Raw genomic sequence first — 20772 nt, forward strand, 5'->3', positions numbered from 1 at the left:
TTTTTTCCTGTTGTTTTCAGTACACTGAACACATTACAAGCATGTTCTCCAAAGTGATGTGCTAATCAGGACACTGTTAGTGGCTGTCTCTTGAAAGTTTTTTCAACAGAACTTTAGGTAGGTGAAGTTATTGAGGTTATTGATCATTCTACAACTGCAAAACCAAGTGGCTTCAGTTTAAGGGTACTGCAGCCAGAGATCTTAGAGATAAGCTTCCACCTAGTTTTAGCTGCTTGTATAATTTGTTTATATTACTCTTCACTTTGAAGCATCTCATTGAATAGCAAAGTCATTACTGCTTAATTTACTTGAAAAATTACTTTAGAATTGAATACTCAAGAGTTATTAAAATAACTACACATTGAACCATTATGAACACATTGCACTATTAATTACCAGTGAGATCAGAACATGCTTAATGCACTTTTTAAACTTTAGATGCTGCAGGGTTGTGAATGCATGGAAGAATAGGCTGTCTGATGGGCAAAGCAGGGAAAGTGAGGTGTGGCCATTGCAGTTGTTCAGTTAGACTACATATAGACAAGCATTTGCTATCTATCCACCTAGGACAAAAACCACAGAATCAGAGCATAGTTTGTGTTGGAAGAGACCTTAGAGTCCATCTAGACCAAACACCCTTGCCATGGGCAGGGACACTGTCTGCTAGGCTCAGTTCCTGGCCTTGGGCACTTCCATCATTTGGGTGTCCACAATTTCTCTGGGCAGCGGGGTAAGACTAAGCAAGTAATAATCAAATAAACTTTTATCTCCCCTTTATCTTTTTCTCCTTCATATGTATGGCTTCCAGTCATCCTATTCCTATCTTTGAAACATTTTTCAGATGCACGTAAGTCCTAGCTCACTGTCACTTGGCATGAGAGGCTCTGGTTGTCTGCCATAGATTCAGAGCAGCAGCTCTGTTCTCCCTAAAGACAGGTACCAGTCTGGAAGCAATATCCACTTGAAAAAATGAAGCATTTGGGAAATACTGGTCCAAAAAATGGCAGACTGTTTTTAAATTAACCAAATACAGAAATTTTTTATCCCAGGACAAAACCTGGCCTGATAGTTTCACCTCTCTTTTTCATGGTTGCTCTCTTTAAATACTCGCTTTTGTAGATACCTGGTCTCTTTTCTTTCCCATAGTAAATAACCAGGGTTGCAATCTATCAAACCATACGTTTATGAAGATATTTCTGCTGTTTTTCAAAGCACATTAGTTTTCCTTAAAAACTCTGCCAGTTTCTGTTCCCCTTCTTTTTCCTCTGCACTTTCCTCATGGCTCCTTATAAGAAGCTTGCTAACACAATCCAGCTATCCAGTTCTCATTTAGCTCATTGATAAGGCTGCAAGTGGCATTTGGATGTGCTAGGGAAGATCTCAGTTGGCTACAAAGAGACACTGTACTAAGCAGATGTACAAAAACTTGGGGGAAATGTATACCTGAACATGATAATTAGGAGGAAGCAAAGAAACTTCAAATAAGTAAATTAAAGAAGTTACATTCCAGAGAAAAAGGCAAAATAAAATAGAGACACTAAGGACTATTTAAAAAGACAGTAAGGAGTATCAATGCAGGAAAATGCCACTGGGCTAAGAAGAAAGTCCATGAAATAAAGCACATGGGAAACACAAGTAAATGGCTCATTTCTGCTTAAAAGCCAATGCACAGTGTGGGAGATTGCAGGCAGTATTCTCCATAAAGATACCTGTGGTCAGAATTCAAAACTGTGAAGGAATTAATCATTCTTCTGAAAGCAGCTCTGCCCTGAGTCAGTGGCACTCAGCATAACAGTTACTGAAATTGTAACCTAAAATGCAGCCATCAGCTCTGAGAGGTTGGAAATTAGGAGACTTTGCAGATAGTCTGCAATTTCTACTTGAACTCCCATTGTCACAGTAAATTGATAATACTTCTTTTGTACCTTTGCAAGAGCTGCTCACAGGCACACTAAAGCCAATGACAAGACCATTATTCCCTTACATCTAATACTTGAACAATGGAAAACCTGCATTTTTCTATGTTTTTTCTACTTACCAAGCTATTCAGCCTTCTTTGCACCTTAATACCAATTATAACATCAACAAGAAGCCACTGCAATGACAATTCATGTTAAATATTTTATTTCTTATGATTTACAAATGACGTACAAAATTGACACTTTCATACCAAAGTTAAATAAGATGAAACAATTAAAAGTAATCCATTGTGTGAGTTTCTTCACAGAAAAAAATTGTAATATGAACATTCAGAAGTATTTAAACTGTTTCTCTGATATTCACATTGAAGGACAAAAATCTTTAAATAGAGAATAATTTTCATTAGCACAATAATAGAAATAAATACAGCAGCACTATACAAAGAAATTGTTAACAGTTCTTAACCATGAATAGTAATTGCAATACAAATCTGTTTGCCACAATGCTGCTTAAAGTTAAAAGTTCCAAGTATTGTCAAACAGCTAAATTTGATCTGCGGGTCATCAAGTGAAGAAGCTCTGCCAAACTATCACAAGAACCGAGTAAAAAGTGTGTTACAATGCAGAATACCTGAAAGCCTAAGCCCTCATGCAAGCACTAGCAAAGAACAATGCACTTTTCATGTCAAAGACCCAGCATTACCAAATACAGCTTTTTTTTGTTATCCATAATACAGCAATTTCCTTCCTGGGAAGAAGCTGGAGAAGCAAGCAAAGTTTCCGCAATATCCACAGATAGTGGCATCACAATTTGTACTCTTCATAAGGCTACAGTCGTACAAAACAAGCTCACTGAAAGTCCGCCTTTATGTATAGAAATAAACCACGCCACCTACTAATGTGATTACCACTACCATCAAATTTTACTCCTCTCATAAATGGATGTTGCTATTGGAGCTTATCTGACATTACTACAAATATTAGATAAGAACATGACATTTAAAACAGGTCAAGAAAAGTAACAACACTTTGTTTTCTATTGTCTTTTTTCCCCCTAAATCCTGGTTAGAAGTCATTAAAATCAATGTTCAAGATGTTTCCTGCAGCTCAAGTTTACATCTCTGCACTGAGAAGAACACATCTGCAAAGCAGGGCCATGAACTATTTCCCTTACTTAACAGTATTCTCTAGTTTGGCAAGTAACCAGAACTTGTTTAGACTAAATTTGAAACTGCTTTTTACTTCAGTCCTTACTGTTGTTCAGATAACATCAGATGTTTCTTTCCTACATAAAGATCCCAGTACATCTTCCAAAGTCCAGTACAACTTCCAAAATCCTTTTGATCTGGAAGAGACGCAGCCTTGCATACCAAACCTTCACCAGGTGCTGAACATTTAACGGTGGCAAAACAATGTCTTCTGCACCTCAGTATTCTAGTTCACTGTGGAGGAATACATAATCTGCTTTTCACCTCTTCACACTGCTGTTAAAGCTTCTCTCATGCACAAGAACATGACCCACAAAATTCAGAAGGCTGTTACATAAAGCCAGGATGTAAACCAAGGACAATCCAGGAATTAAGCATATGCTTAGAAGTGTAATGTATTATTTTAAAGTATTATTCATATTTTAAAATTTTTATTTACATTTTGCACTTCTAGTGCAGCAGTTCTGTCCTTCCATGTTATGGATACAAATTCCACTTATGAGCTGAGTCTAACAGTTATATTTCTATTTAATGTGTCCATTGAAATACCTCCTTCTCTTTCATAACTTCTTCCTGTCATGGAAAACACTGACAGAAGCGTTTTATACAATTTTAAGACCATTTTATAAGCAATTACTCTAAATGCAATGCATTTTAATCACTGAACAATGCAGAAAATATTTTTGCACATAGAATTTACAAAAGCACTAAAAATAGAAGTTTGAGTATCATCTCAGTATACTAGGCAAAGAACACACTTATAACCAGGCAGCACAAACATTAGTAGACTTAGGTCTCTGTAATGCCCCACTGGCTGAATCAGACGTGGGTTTTTCGTTCCTCTGGCTCAGTGCACTTTGTACAGTGGATGATCTTGAAGTTCCTCCTGTTAACACACAAACACACAAAGGGAGAATGCTTATGCTCAACACAACAGAAAACTTCATGCTATGTTAGTACTGCAACACTCATTACCCTAGCTCTCAGAATAAACCAAATAAACCAAACCAAATCACAGGAAATTGAATACAACTGCAAAAGAGTTGATGATGAGTTGTTTACAAATGATCAGGAAAAAAATTCAAGCCTTTGGTTCTTAAACCTGAAACATATGGTTCTACTGAGATATGTTGTCTACTTCCCACCTTACACATTGAATTTCTGAGAAAAACAAGGCCCCTATCAGTAGATCTAAATTTTCGGAATGAGAATTTGAACATTCATTGATGTTATTTTGGGGTTTTTGTTTGAGTTTCTTTTTCCCTCCTTCTTATTTAGATAAAGGGTACTGGCAAAATAAGAAATACTTTACTACAAGGATTTCTTTCTTCTTGGAAAAGAGTATTGACAAGATCATTTATTAGAAATTTAGGATGGCAACAAAGCAATGCATATAGTAATCGCTTTTGGTGACTAGAAAAATAATTTTGATGACTTCCATTTGATAAACAATCAATCTAAAGATGAAAAAGACCATATTTTCTATTCTTAACAAATAAGTGCTTCACAATTCTGAATTATAAAAAGATACTGCAAAGAAATGGAACAATCTGCAACTTCAAAGTACTTACTCGGAGGACTAAGCTGGCTGAAAGGAGATCTAGCCCTTCTTAGAGAAGGTGAAGAACTCAGGTAGCTCATCTGGCGGTGATAGTCCCTCAGTTGTTCAGAACGCTTCATACCAGCTGTTGGTTTCACTGCTTCCAGTCTTTTCAGGAAAGCCTTAATATTGAAGAAAAATGTCATCAAGAAAGAGAAAAAATTAACAAGGTGCTGTAAAACAAACAGTCACAAATTGACTTATTTTTTGAACTGCAAAAAGCCCCAAAATTTTTAGCAGTACGCAACAGGATTTCCTCCACTGGTGACCAGTATAGGCTACTCTGCTGTTCAGTTCTTTTCTTAGTGTTATGACACAAATTTTAACTATCATTTGCACATCATCAGTCCTACTCTGAGTACATCACAATTCTCTGTGTTCTATGGTGATATGAAACAATATGTTTATTTGGTGACTATCACCAAAGGTAGTGAAGAAATGGGCTCCACTATTCTAATCCTGCTTTTGGTTACTCCTCCCATCTAAATTTCTAGAAGAATGAGAAGTTTGGGGTTTTTTTAAAAATCTTTGCTTTGCAAACAGACCATTTTATATTGCTCTATAGGAAGCCCAGACAGGATTACTGACCCCAGTTCTGTGAAACTAATTTCAAAAGCAAAGCACAAACATCTACAGGACTTCATTTTATCCATAATCTAATTTTAAGAGATTCTATTTGAAATCATTGATACAGACATCATTTCCTCTTGTTGAAATTGCACTTGAAATCATGTGGGAAGTGATGTATTGGAGTAACTACTTACACAGTATTTTAAAGACACAATTTCCTATGCTGCATAATTATTTCTACTTGAAACAGAACTTATGGCTTAAGACATTTCAATAATCTAAAAAAAGAACCTGATAAGAGGACAAATTGGGAAATACCCAGCTACATGCAACTTCCAATTAACAACTTCACATTTTTAATATATTGCACTTTTAGTAGTTGCCTCACATAGATCTATTTATTTTCTCTTTTAACTAATTTCAATTCATTTGATGGCTGGCAAACATTAGGCAATGACACAACCTTCAGTTGCTGGTCCAGGTTGTGACACGCATCCTATCAACAAGAGAATGCAAACTGTGCTTGCACAAAGTCTCCAAAGTACTAAAGATAACTCTCTTTATGAGATGCATTGTCTAGATATACACTTGTATGGTCAAGAAACTATCACCATTAAACTGCACACTTAGTCATGTACTGATTTTTTTTCTTTTTAATAAGAAAAAAATTTACAAGAAGTGACTTAGGAAATAGTATAGTATTCAGAGGATGCCAGTTGTCATTGTATAACTATAATAGGAATCTACAAACTCTTGGTAGTTTATGCATGGGCACAGGAAACCTGCACAGAGTGCACAAGAGAGAAAGGACAAGTGACTTTGGCTCAGATGTAACATGTCACAAGTGCTTGCATCAAGTGCCAGCCAGTTCATGGTAAGCAGGAATACCTAAGTAAGCAAAAGTCAAAGGAAGGACTTCAGCTAGAAATAGCTCCTCACTAAAGCCAGTTACAGAACATGAAATGGTAGACTTGTCTCTAAAAGTTAGAGCCAACATTTTTCTCACAACTTCATCCACATCTCCTCATACAACTATATATGTTTAGATTTGCAGAGATCACTTATTTTACCTTCAGTATTAAAAATGGAAGCTCTCAATACATTCAGTTCCATCACAAATGGATCAGGTAAACTGTAGAAGTGACTTTCCTGTGAGAGACGAGCATGTTTCAAGTCTGCACTCAATTGTAACAGCCTCATAGAATTTGCATACTGCAGTAATTTCAAGCTTGATTCTGAATACACTGGCTTTTATATAGACATATATCTATATGCCTACTTAATTCTAATTGAAATAAAATCGTCTGCTTTTGCTTTTATGCCTGTATTTTGAAAAGTATTGAGTCACCATTAATGAAGGAAAAAAAAAAACCAAGCCACAGAAAAAGCAGCTAAGATTCTGTGGTGCAGCAGTGTCTGAAGGAAAGCTTTTCTAGAGAATAAGAGCTCCTGTGGTTCCCTTGCCTTGTGCTGTACCAAGGGCAGGTTAACGTCCATGCTATTTTCAGTTGTGAATTTTGCCATTTGGAAAACAGCCTGCTGCAGGCAGAAATGAATGCATGGGCACAGTGAAACGGCAGCCCTGACCTACTGAATCTGTAACCCGGACCTAGTCTGATTCTTATGGCTTTACTACCAACCCTACAATATTGAGGTCCTTATCAGAGGAGTACCTTGAGCAAATGTTGTTTTTCAGCCATATATACAAATCTACTAATTCTTTTTGTTCTCCTTTTGAGAAACAAACTGAAGAAAGCTGATGCTTTCCTTGTTCTCCTGAAGTACCAAATCTCCGGAGCCTTAATCCTGCATCACTGAAGTAAATAGAAATTTCATCACTGATCTCAACAATCAAAGAATCAGATTACAGAACATAACTCAGGTGTTTAGAACCAAATATATGTTCCCAACTAAATTTTAAGGAATTAAAAAAAAAAAAGAGGAACAGACACTAACAGCAGGAATGTTGTTAGTTGCTCTAAATTACATGGTAGGTGCTCAGAGCTCTTGATTCAAACTCAAAACATATATAGTATCATTGTATGATTATATCATTGATGAGCTCTCATCTTGTCAAAAGACTTCCCTGGCTTATATTTCCCCCATCTTCTTTTACTTTAATACTGAGTTTACAGTAAAAGTAGAATATTTTAAAAAGTCAAGTCATAGAAGGTGTTCCTGGCATGACTACCTTCTAGGAACAGGATAATCCTTTATAAATCTAGGCATCTGGACATAGATTAGCATCTATAAAGATACTAAAATACATATTGTTAATGATGGAAATGTCAGAAATGCCAACAATTTGAGAACAAAGAAACCCAACACAATCAAAAAACTGCTGCTATATAGTGAGCTAAAAAGAAATCTGCTAATTCAATTTTGGACACATCAGGAGAGCACTGAAGGTAATTCTAAAGCTCTGTCAGAAAAAGAAAAAAAACCCAAGCATAAGTAGTACAGACTCTTCTGCAGCTATTTTGAAAAAGGAAGGAAAAAACCCACTGAAAATGTAACACTCAAACTGAGTTCAGAGAGAAGGTTAAAAATTTTACTTTTCCTTGGTTTACTTTGCTTTTTAAAAGTATGAAGGCTTCAGTTTCACCTCCTGTGAATCCTAATCAGCTGACCAGTGTGCCTTGACAGCTGTTCAAATTTATTTATATTATACCTCCTCTAATGTCACTGATGTTAGTGATCACACTGTCCCTTTGCAGAGTCTAGGGGGAAACAGATAACTGCATTCAAGGACAGCTTTTCCTTCTTATCAATAAAAGTGTTTGTAATCTTCTTTAATTGCCAGTTGCATTAACTAGCTCTAACCTGACAAACTCTTAACAGTCAGACAACTCTTAAAGGTGCTCAATTTACAGAAAAGTCTTTTTAACAGAACAGCTATCAAGTTTATGTGTGGCTGGCAACACCACAAGGAAAGTAGGTTAAGAGTACAGAAAAGAAAATCCCACAAAATTAAGCACTTTGCAAAGTGTTCAAAATTTTCCTCGAACATGCCAATTAGTCAGTCTTGGTTATAATTACCATAGCAGTGCTAGTCTGGGTCAGGAATCTGAAGACCATAAAAATCTGACCACAAAGAGCCTATAGCCTAAATACTATCATCACAGAATTATACTATATTTGTACTATACTCTAGGATATTTTAGCCATGCACATCTGTGTGCCAATCCCACAGCCTGACAGCTTCCTGTTATGACAAGGCCATGGAAACCTTTTGGCATTGCATTTTTTCATCTCAGGAACATTTTGTCTTTTGGCTTAGCATACACCACCTTTGAACTGCGTAAGTGAAAATATCATATAAGATTCTGTGTACTTGAGTTTCTGAGGAGTCATCAATACAACATGATTATTTCTGAGCTCCTAATACCACACATGAGACTACACTGTCTTTCACGACTGCATTTTGCACAGCTTTCTCCTCCTGACTGAGATCAGTGAGACTGAACACAACCATCTAAGTGTGCAGTGTCCAAGGCCTGGTGATGCTCTCTAACTCTGGGGATAGTCCTTGGGGACAGGAAAAAGGGAAGGCAGAGAAAAAGCAGTATGGAATACTTCTGGGGAGGAAAGTACAATGTGCTCAAGTGCAATCCTGATGAACCAGTGGCCCTTCTCCTACTTCTTTCCATGCTGAGAAGTTATTTCCCTTGTTGCAGCACAACACAGTTGGCAGGGCAGGCACAGTGCAGCACAGGATCAAAGGAATATTCTTTGTACACGGTGTCAGCCAGGTAGGGGGATGGCCAAGAGCACTGTCCCTCCCTTGCCCTTTACTCCCCACCCAACTATGACAGCACTTCTGTGCCATTAAATCAAATGGAGACAAATAAATACACATTCATTTCTGGCAGCACAATAAACGCATTTCTAAAGGAGATTCAGAATTTCCAGCAGGACAAAGCCAGCTCTGACTGCATGAGAAGGGAAAGTCTCCCTGAAGAATCCTTGTGCTGGTAGAGGCCACTGACTGCAACAAGTGGTGGCCAGGGCAATAATAAATCTGCAGCACAGAGGACTCAGGAAACCAAGTAAGTGAAAAGAGAAAGCCCTTGTAGAGAAACACAATAAGTGGTTTTTGTTTAAATTTGTGTGGAAGGGTCATTATACTGGAACTGGAATCAGAGCTGGATCTATTAGGACTGAGGGTGCATTTTGTGGGAATAAGATATGAGGGAATGAGGAACATGGAGTCTTATGTGCAGTGAGCCATAACAGCATGAGGTATAGGAAGAATGTGAAGGAATGTGTGGAAAGACCAAACATCCACAAAAAAGGAACACCCTTATCCCTCCTGAGCTAAGGTTTGAGAATGTCCCTACCAGAGCTGCTGAGATCTTCCAGTGAAATTCCAATGTGACCTCAAAAGGTCACTGTTCCCTAGGAACTTGACTGAACATGGCAGCTTAGCTCACTGAGATCATCTAACAGCTAAATCCTAGTCAGAATTAATAAAAATGATGAAAAACCCATCAGAAAACACAGAGATATGAATGTCTTCTAAGTTCTGATGAAGTGACTGAAGAATTATGTGATTACTGCAAATCAGTATTTCAAGGACCCCAAACACTTCCCTGTATATGCCAAGCATTACATTAATAATAAACCAATAAAAAACCAGCAATAAACCATTAAAGTTTCAATGGCATATAGTCAATTAAGTTCAGCATCTTATTTACAGTGGTGAAAATGATTACTGTATCAATACAAATAGGCACACATATATGCAGACATGGAAACAAAGCAACACATCAGTCACACTTAAGTTCCTTTCCACTTGAAGAGGGACTGAAATTATTTTCAAACACAAGAGTAGAATGTTTTCTGAATCAACAGCATCCTCTATTGGCAAGAGACACACTCTGATCTTGCTAGCTCTGAAAAGCAACTAAAAGTAGGTTCCATTTATGAAAGCACAGTCAAAAGCAGCAATTACAAAATTCTGGCATTAATTTTAGCAGTCATCTGTTTTGCTAATTGTGCTTTTCCCATAAATTGCTAATCAGTACTTTAAAACTACTTTTCATCAGAGCAATGCATCTTGCTAATCTGTCATTGCTCTTTCTAACACAGTCAGTGAGAACAAGATATATTTCCTGTACCTCTTGGCACCCCTTCACAAAGCTAGGAAGCACAAAAGCACTCAGATTCCTCTCTAATTTCCTAAAATTTTACTTACTTTCCTGCATCATTTCTGATACTAAATGCCTGCAAGAGAAATCAATCTTTCTGATAACTGTAAGTATAGGCATTACTCCAACAATGTTCTGGTGGAACAAATGAACATTTTCCATAGCCAAGTTGTTAACCTCATGACAAAAAATTATAAAAGCTGAGCCAACACCAGCAAAAAATAATCTCTGCATCAAAATTCTTTAATCCCCTGCAGAGACTACTGTTGCAGATTTCTATCATTGAATTATTTACAAAACTCTGCATCCTTCTCCAACAAACATTTTAGAAAGGTGTATCAAACACCATATCCTCTATGCAGTACCCTCAGGTCTTGTATAAAAAAAAAGATTCCCAAGAAGTAAGAGAAGAAAGATTGATAGAAAAGTTCCATAGAATTCCACCAATTCCACCTCTAAATTTATGAAGGTGAGGAAAGCTGCTGACCAGAAGAAAACAGATTCATAAAGCACATACTTTTATCAATATAAAGAGAAAAAAACCAACATCAATGAGCAGGGTAGGGCTGCTCTTTCATTTACAGTCTCAAAGTATGTCACACCTCTAATCTCAAAAGGTAGTGCTACAAAAGTCAGTATGTTAAAACTGTGATGCTCTAGGGGTACATACACTTAAAACATAATAAAAACACTAAACAATTTTGAAAAAAATGATAGCAAAGTTAAACAAAACGGAAGAGCTACACTGATGAATCACTGATCCAAAAAGAAGAACAGAATATATCATCCTGAGTTTGGGGAAAAGAATAAACCAAATGCTCTTATAGTCTAAACTAACACAATGTCCTAACATTAATTCTCAGATCAAACATGTCCACTCACATTGCTGACAACAACAACAACTAAACTATAAATGAATAAGTAAATGAAGAATACTATTTCTTAGACTTCATGCAACCACCATTCATCTCTAATGTGTACTAAAGCAGCAATATGTGAAATGACTATGTGTTTATGTGTACTGCATTTTTGATTCAAAAGTTGCAAAGTCATGACAGTCTTGAACCAACACTGCAATATATCATAAGAGAAAGGGGTTGTGGCTTTGAGTAAAAAAAAGTGTATTTTAAAATATCCTATACATTCATTTACTGTAATCATCAATTGTTATGCAGTACAGCATATAACTGTTATATCCTGAGGCACTGTGGCACAGCACTTCCTCCCCAACACCTAAGGAGCTATATTAACAAGGCTCATGTGGTAGAGCAAGACCTGTTTTCAACATTTGAAATAAACACCATCAACACCCTCCTACTGACCTAAACACATTTCTTTCCCAGCCAATGACAAGTATCACACATCTCTAACAAAATCTTGTGCTAAATTCTTTCAGACTTTAAAATATAATGTGAACTGCAGTCTAGTGGAGCTGGGAAGAAAGTTTCCTAATTTTCATAGTTTGAACAATCCAGATGTCTGAAAGCTGGAAGAATGAAAGCCTAACAGATTTTCCCAAATACAGTAATCAGAGTTTCTCCATGTTGAATCTGTATCTCTCTGTGTACAGAAAAGGAAATTGCAACCTATACTTACACAGAAGCTAAAAAGTAATAAATTACTTCCAGTACACATTTTCCAATTATTTAAGCTATAATTGTATGGTTTTTTCAAACACACTGATAAATACATAAGACATAATAAAATGCTATTACATGTATGTATTACAATTCAATTACTAAAAGTATCTTATTCAAAACAGTTTTACTTCTATTATTTGAGAACTCTGGCAATATCACTACAAATGTGTCTGAATTTTTGTTTTCCAGTAAAGAAGCAATTGTAATTGCCATTGCATTGTGGCAATCAGAGTGTAACAACTATTCAAAGACAGAGATAGCTATGAGTCAAAAACCAGAACTGACATTGATTTTGTAACCTCTGTGTTTCAAATATAATGAGTTTGATGCTATCATATTGTTTTATTTTATGCAAGCCTGTTTTTGAGAAACTAGTAGTCAGAATGAAGCAGAATGAACAGTCAGACTGCTGTCCAGTGTTCTGAGTGTGTTAACAATAACAGTCATTCCTCTTAAATTAAATGATACCAAAGTAGAGCAAATGCATATAAACTGAAATCTATTTCCATCTGAAAAAACCCCATCATTACTCCCACCTCTCTCCCAAAAATCCAAGAAACTCACCCATAAGAACAATTATTCCAACACCACAGTAATGGAAATGTATTGAAGACTTATTGCAGTAAATGTCCATGTGTTGCCTCATCAATCTTCTAAGTATTTAGCAACAGCTCATCTGACAAGAGATAGTCCTTCTCAATTTACTGATCCACATCCACACAGAAAACTTACCAGGTTTTCTCTTTCAATCCTCTGCTGCTCTTTTTGCCTGTTGAGGGCACTGTGGTACAATCTAGGCGGTGTTACAGACACCTTCTTCAGCGTGCTGCTCCTCCTTGGCCTTGCAGATTGTCTGGACAGCTCCTTTAGCAACCTCTGGTTTTCCCGATCAATCTGTCTTACTTCTTCATTTGTGAAAGAGTAATTTTTCCTTATTCCTTTAGATGGCTGATCGATGGTTAGTTTTTGTTCTTTTTTATCCAACTGTAAGAAAGCTTTAAAATAGCAAAAGGTGAAATAAACAAGGAGATTAGAAAACACAGCTTCAGGAACCCAGGAGTAAACATAAACTAGAACCAAGAATTAAAACATAAATTAGTATTTAGATGTTTGCCATAAAAAAAATTTTAAACTTTGCTCCCAAGTTTATCTAAGGTATCCATCTCAATTAAGAGGCAGAATAGATACAATGTTTCAGACAGAAAACTTACACTGGGGAAGCCTGACACAGAGGCACAAAGTGCATTTCCTGAAGTGATTTTGTTGAAACTTAACTCCTAAATCAATTCTACATTGTGTTGGTGGAGGAAATGCAAAGGGAATGATGAAAGTAAATTGAATGGATGGAGAGAAATGAGCGAGCACTCATTTATATATATAGAAACAAAAGAAATATAACAAAAGAAAAATTACTGGGGCATGGAAATTTAAAACAGTAAGCAAACAACAATCAAATAATGATAATAAGGTATCAAGACAAAGAATGCACACTTAAAAATACACAGCAACTTGATGAGCACAATTGCAAGATAACTGGAAAAGTTCACTCTCAGCCAGAGCCAGCTACATTTATTACAGTTCCACTGGAGCTTTGCTGTTGACCTATTTCTAAGCCTTTGCTTTCTAAAGCTCTGCAGCAGTCTTCTGGCAACTGCTGTGTGTGAGTTTTGCTGTCATGGTGTTACCCCATCAAACCACTGCATTAGCTGTGGTACAGGAATGGCAATACCTGGTTAGATTAGACAGATTCTTGGAGCTGAGACACAGACAAAAAAAGCCTTACTTGTGCCATTCCCCACACTCCTCAAATATCACAGTGCCTTCAGAAGACATCCCTCATTTTTACCCCTAGAAGTCCCACACAGGCAAGAAAAGCATTCAAAGCAGAAAGAAAAAAACCAAACCTAGGCAGGCAGTAATATTTCCTCAGCAAACATTTCTGCATTAGCCTAGTGTTCGCAAGAGATGTCTGAGGCAGCCTAACAGTGAAGAAAACTCAAAGAATGAAGAGCATTTTCTTACTTCAAAATGAAATGAAATCTTTCTTGCAGTATCTCAACTGATTTTATTTCAGAATTGATGCAAGTAAATATTGCTACTTTCTTTGAGAAATTTAAGAACAGTATTCAAAATGTAAACCCCAAACATTTAATGAATTTCGACATTCATCTAGAAATTAGTGAAGTCAGCATACTAGCCAATGTAGACAAGAACTGTCCCTAGGCAGTTCTAACTGTGAGGTTGCCCACCGTAGCAAATTCTGCTTTTGTTTGTCAAGAGAAGATGCAAATCACCTCAAAACCAACGTAAACTAGCGCACATCAAGTGTGCCAACCAACACGTTAATACAATATAAATGTCTTGAGAAACATCTCTACAGTTTAGTAAGTTATTCTCAAGGTAAAACTAGTACAGCCATCAACACCATTGGAGGAGACAAACCTGGAATGAGACTCATCTGGATAAGCCTACAAGGGACAAAGAGAAATGTGAAGAAAATAACTAGAGCTGCACAATTCACATCAAGCTGTAGCATACATCTCAGTAGAAAATATTACAAAATAAAGGAACAGGCAAAATCAGCACTGCAGAACATAGCCAGATGACAGTAAATTGAACAACTATCTGAAGGAGGTATCATGTCACAATGTCACAATAATTGATAATTGTATTGTTATGGAGCTTTTGCCTTATATCTGTAGCACCTCATGGGTTAAAGAGGACTGCATGTCATATGCAAAAGTGGAAATCCAGTTGAGACAAAGAACAGTTGTTAAACTCAAGTTTTGACCTAGTCTTGTGGTATCAATGCTATTGATGATGAAGTCTATTACAGGAGACATTTAAATTTCTGAATGACTGTCAGTACAAATTTCCAACAATTATTTTGCCTCTGTGGAAGGTGCCAACTAGTCAAAATCAATTTAAAGCAATTGCATTCTGGATAAAGACTTTTTCAGGTACAAATACATGTTTCATGCCTTCACTGGTCAGTGACTTTTAATTCACTATTAGATAGCAGGTTATACTTTGGCAGAGACTTTATATCCTTTTGATGTAACTATGAACTATAGAGAGATTAAAAATGCTTCAAGGTAATTACTTACTACCTATTTTCTGACTTGTTCACTTTTCTGGTAAACTGCTGTCAGGTGTGATGAAAAAATAAAACCAGAGCAATGACATGGAACAAAGGCCTTTCCCTTTTACTCCAAAGCTGGTCAGTAAATGCTACTAGAAACAATGATTCAAGGAACCCTGAAGCAATTGCTACACACAGGGCTCAAGAAGCACTGCTTTACTTTGTCACTCAGATCTCCTGGGGATAGTGGTATGTAACTTCTGTAGCATTAAACACCTCCTATTTTATCAGAAGCCATCAGGCAACTAGAGTGAATACATATCTATGTAAATATCCATGCAGTGCTCTACTGGATACTACTTATATACACAAGGACAAAATGTTACTAACTTTACTCTCATCTTCCAGCTTCTTCAGCCACATCCCCCCTCAACACACAGACTTTTCCTTTTTTCATTCATCTCTTCTTCCTTCTTCCTTTTCTTAGCCTTTTTCCTTTGAATATATATCACTTCTAGAGTGCTTCATCCACATCTTTTATCACCTCACCACAAAGATAGCCTTTCCTACCTGTGTCAGCAGGAAGAGACTCCATCCCACTTTCTCCCATATGTTGTTCATTCTTAGCCTCATTATTATTTATTTATTCTTAATGTAGAAACTGACTTTACTACTGCCAACAGCTTTCTGGCAACTTTTGAGGTTGAGAGCTTGCTAACAGTCATAATATTGAATTTATCACAACTCAAGAGAAATATATTAATACAGAGAAAGAATTAAGAACACCCCAAAGGTTCTGTTGTGAAGTTACTCAGTGAAGCCTTAGCAGACAGCTGCCAAAACCCAGTAAATGATCTATTGACAGATGGCTAAATTACAGAAGACTCATTAATTTTGCATCAGAAGTTCAGACCCAATGCAACACATGCAGCAGCAAGTGTTTTTTCAAGGGGATGGAATGAAAATACCAATCTAAAACTCTCCAGTTCCTTAAATGATCTTTTTGTTATTATCCTTCTATATGACCCAAGAATGCATTTGAAACTTCACAACTAGCTTTTTGCTGCAAAACTGCTGCAATACACCAAAGCATTGGATCAGGTAACACAGTAAAAGTACCTGGTTTGCTGTTCTTCAAACTGTTAATTAACTGGAGTTATGTTTTACTTGGTTAAGATCTATGCTCAGGAAGAATTTAATTTAAACACCAGAGCAAAGCAAACCATAACTTACTGGACCCTACCCATAAATTGTCTTTTTTAAGCCACACAAATGCAACATTGATCTGCAAAGGAACTGTGTCACAGGACAGTCTAAAGTTTAGTAGAAAAACAAGACAACGCAATGCATACTGCGTCATTTTTGTGAAAGAGCACCACTAATACTACAGCATACATATTCCTAACAAAACAGGCAGAAGAAATCACCACTCCTTAAATGATGTTCAAATAAGTCACAGAAGCAATATAGAAAGCAGCAGGGAAAAACTTCTGTAGGTCTCCCTGAAGCAGGGGTGATTCTTTCTATGGTTCAGAAAGACACTTCTGACCCCTGAATTTCAAATTAGCAGTAATAGTTACCACTGCTTCCAATCACCAGACTGAGAATCTGTCCAACCTGCCTCTGCAATTTATACAGCATCATATTCCTATTCTCCACACACTTGCTATGACAGAAAATTAGATAATCCACAGCAGGAATGTATGTTCAATATGCACTGAATGCATACTACCACTCATTGGCAACATTGCTTTCATGGCAAAAACAGTAGGTGTCTAAGTGAGGTCAGCACATGCCCACAAAACCAGAGACAATTCACTATCAATAAGCAAAAAAAAAAAGGGTAAGATTTCAAATGCTATTAAGTACTAAGAGCACAGTTCATGTTATATAACTCAGATGTTTGAGTTTCATAGTTATTTCAATGATTTATTCATCATTCACCCACACTACTCTTTAATCACAAAGACTAAGTGTTTGAATAGTCAGTATACCTGACTATTTTTGCAGTGGCCACTGACAACATGAGATAACACTAGAGTTTTAAGGTTATGATTTAAGCTTCTAAAGAGTTTGTATGTCCTGGAACAATGAAATATGATTTACCTCTCATATACGTATTCTATCAGTGGGTAATTAGTAATTTAACTAAACCACTAGTTACTTTCATTGTCAGGCAGACCTCAAATATAATTTGGGGTAGGTGATAAATAAGCAGCAACATTTGCATAATGACTTGCACAGTGTAGAGCCTACTTCTCATTTGCTGGTAAGCAGGAAAAGAAAATTCCCTGGTATTCACAGGATTTCTATGAAAGCTGGTTTCCATGGAGAGATACCTGACTCTTTTTTAAGCCATAAACAAGCCGTTTATTGCTTTCAACTTCTAAGCACTGAAATAACCTTGCAGAATGAAAAAGGCCAAACCTTATATAAAATATAATTAGCAAGTCAAATGCATTAGGACAGGATGATACAGCCATCCTAACAGTATTAAGGCTAAAATGAAAATCATGTATGTTTCAGTGTATCTTTTGCAATCCCAATATAAACTGCTTCAATGCTTACACTTGTCTGATATTTTATTTTATATTGCTACACTACCACATGTGCAAAAGGATTAAATAAATCACAGTTCTTCATCAATATCTAAGAGTTTAAGAGTGAAACTATTTCCCTGTGGTATCTCTAAACAAATACTTCCTATAACATCCATTATTGCAGGCCACAGAGCTCTTTAAAAGGGATTTTGGAGAATTAAAGATTTGGTGGGATTTTTTAAGAAATGGACAATGTCCTTTTCAGGTACAAATTTCCCTATTTAAACATGCTTAAATAGGGCTGCTATTTATTTCTTGATATCATGAGAAAGATATCATAGAGGTGTTGGACTTTTTGCCCCCATAATTACAAAGTTTCTCATGAATGTTGGGGAAGCCTGTATCTCTCCATAACCTCACAGATTTTCAATCTCTTTTCAAACTCTAAATATATGAACAAGCTAGCAATTGCTCTTCTATCTCAAAATGAGTTTCTAGGCCTGTGAAAACCAAGCATATGAATACACACACATATAGAAAATTAGTTCAAACTCTGAACATACACACTAAAGAGAATTCCATAGAACAGCTATATATGCTTAGTTCAACTCTTCAGTTTGGGTATGTGTATGTTGCAGAGTCTCCTTTAAATTTAGATACTGCTTAGCAGCTTTTCTACAAATACACTAGTTCAGCATGAATGAGCACACAGATAAGATATTCCTGAAGAGAACAAAGTTTCAGTTACCAAAACTTGTTCTATTTCCTGAGTGACAAATTACATGAAAGAAATAGCTGAAGTAATTGCTTCATGTTGAGTTGAAGCTGCTATTTAATTTTCTACAATAGATTTTATTCAGAAACACAGAGCTTTTTACTTTTATAATCACGATATTTATATTATAGAGCTTTTCACAGAGGAACCTCTATTTTAAAAATCTAAGGCATAGAAGAGGCAAAAAGATTTATCAGCACAGAGGTCAGTGAGAGCTTCAAGGATAGAACTTCAGTCTGTGGCCAATTGCCCTACTTACCCCACCACACCGCCTCCTCAAGTTAATAATAGCTAATACCATGGATTTACAGACTAATTCTCACAGACACTTCTGTAAAATAAGCAGGTATCAACCCCATTTTACAGAGAAGAAAACACAAAGTACTAAATTCTTTAGCACTGTATATACCTCGTGCTATCCCACTGTATTGATACCAAACAAATTTAGACAAAGAGATACAGAGCAATTTTAGCAGACTACTCTGTTCTGGACTACAGAAATCATGAGATCTGTCTAGAGACAGAGCAAATCTTTAGCATAATGGGTTGAGATAGATGAGTGCTTAGTTCACACTCATATACTTAACTGTCCTAGGGTGTCATCTCTTTATCTGCATAATAATCAAGACATAGGATCAGGCAAAATAGCATCAGAAAATTTTCCAATTTATTTTATTCCCAGCTTTCTAACATGGTGATTTATGAAATTGCCTTCAAAAACAATCTTTCACAATCTATTTCTTTGCATTGTCATACTTAATTCCCTTTTTGTGTTCAGATTACTCAAGAGTACAGCAGAGGAAATAGCTCTGACATTTTTTATTAGTATAGGTTTAGAATATTGCTTTCAGTTATTACTTTTCTGAAATATCTGTAAGGTTTATAGCAAAATGGAAACATCACGGAATCACAAAACAATTGCATACAAAGATCTATATAACATCATGAAACAACAGAAAAACTGTATTTCTACCTGAAAATTTATAATCACATCTGCTATCAGCACTACCCATCTAAAACAAATCAAAATGCAATATAGAGCAGGGGAACTATGAGATTTCCAACTAGAACTGTGTTATGAGATTTTACCTTATTAAGAAATGTGTAATAGAAAATTTGGCTTTTATCAAGAACAAGCATAGCTTTAGGAGTTGTAAAGACATGATAAATATTTGTCTAATACAATTTTTTAAATGCTTACAAATGAATAGTTTTCAATACAAAAGGAAGTAGGTAAAGGCCATATAAAGCAAAAACTTTTTCAACTACTTTTAAACTTAACTGCAACAGTTTCTAAACACTTCAAATTAATTCTGCTTTAAGATACACAAACTGCCTTGCTACCTCTAATAACAAGACTCTTGTGCTAGTTCAAAACTTGTTCTTTGAACAAATTTCTTTCTTGCAAAATGAAATTTGTTCAAAGAAACAAATTTTTTGTTCTTGCAATTCTTTTTTTAATACAAGAGATTCCAGTCCTCCCAAATGTATGCACTGGTGATGTGAATAATCATACAAATTAATTACTGTGTGCCCCATAGAAACAACATAGTAACAGTTCACATGGAAATTTTTGCAAGTATCTGGGGACCTTGGGAAATTAAACTTGTATAACTGCTGTAAATGCTTGGGTCCAGCTATATTACAAGAATATTTGAAAAAAAAATTAAATAAAATGCTACATCAGTATAAAGTACTGGAAGAATATTATGCTTTAAAACCAAATAATGATTATTTAATTTTTTTTCATGCACTCAGGTCTGGGCTTGCAGTGCTCTCACTTGAAACAACATTTATGCCTATGCAGTTCTGATGAACATTTAATGGAGACTGGTGGGCGGGAGAAAATTATTTGCACTTTTTTTTCCCCTAACGTGTACAAAAAAATCTGCAAGCAATAACTCAGAATAAGATTAGCTCCTATTTTCCCAGACTAGTTACTTTCCACCATTAATAATTCTGCTCCATTTAAACTTCAAAATGCCCAAACTAATTAAGCTATGTTGTGTTTGCCAATTTAGAGAGGCACTTGGGAGTAATATACACATTAATCAGGAACATTAGCTGCTAGACCATATGAATTCTACTCCTCATTACTCTATCTTTATTATTGTTATTTAGAACTGGTTTTCAGTTTTGATAAAAAACTGAAAACTCTGTTCCTCTCCCCAGCAGAGATTCATCTCTGAGAATACCTACTCTGAGCAATAATACCCATTTGTTTTAGGGATGAGATGAATCCATTGGTAATCACTGGTTATTAAATAGCTTTTTGCTAATGGGGAACA

General features: G+C 36.1%; 1 protein-coding gene across 3 annotated transcripts in view; it reads right to left on the minus strand.

The window, feature by feature from the left end:
• Positions 1-2107: 2107 nt before the first annotated feature.
• The window catches only part of CFAP97 (cilia and flagella associated protein 97), a 29638-nt gene continuing 10973 nt past the window's right edge, over positions 2108-20772 (minus strand). For all 3 annotated transcript variants that reach the window (XM_054633614.2, XM_077177423.1, XM_077177424.1), the window contains exons 4-6: positions 12820-13082; positions 4699-4849; positions 2108-4013 (exon numbers count right to left, since the gene is read on the minus strand). In XM_054633614.2, the coding sequence (XP_054489589.1) occupies positions 3886-4013; positions 4699-4849; positions 12820-13082 (542 nt within the window). In that variant the 3' untranslated portion in view covers positions 2108-3885. The remainder of the gene's footprint in view (positions 4014-4698; positions 4850-12819; positions 13083-20772) is intronic.

Source organism: Agelaius phoeniceus, chromosome 4 (assembly GCF_051311805.1).
Source record: "Agelaius phoeniceus isolate bAgePho1 chromosome 4, bAgePho1.hap1, whole genome shotgun sequence".
NCBI lineage: Eukaryota > Metazoa > Chordata > Aves > Passeriformes > Icteridae > Agelaius > Agelaius phoeniceus.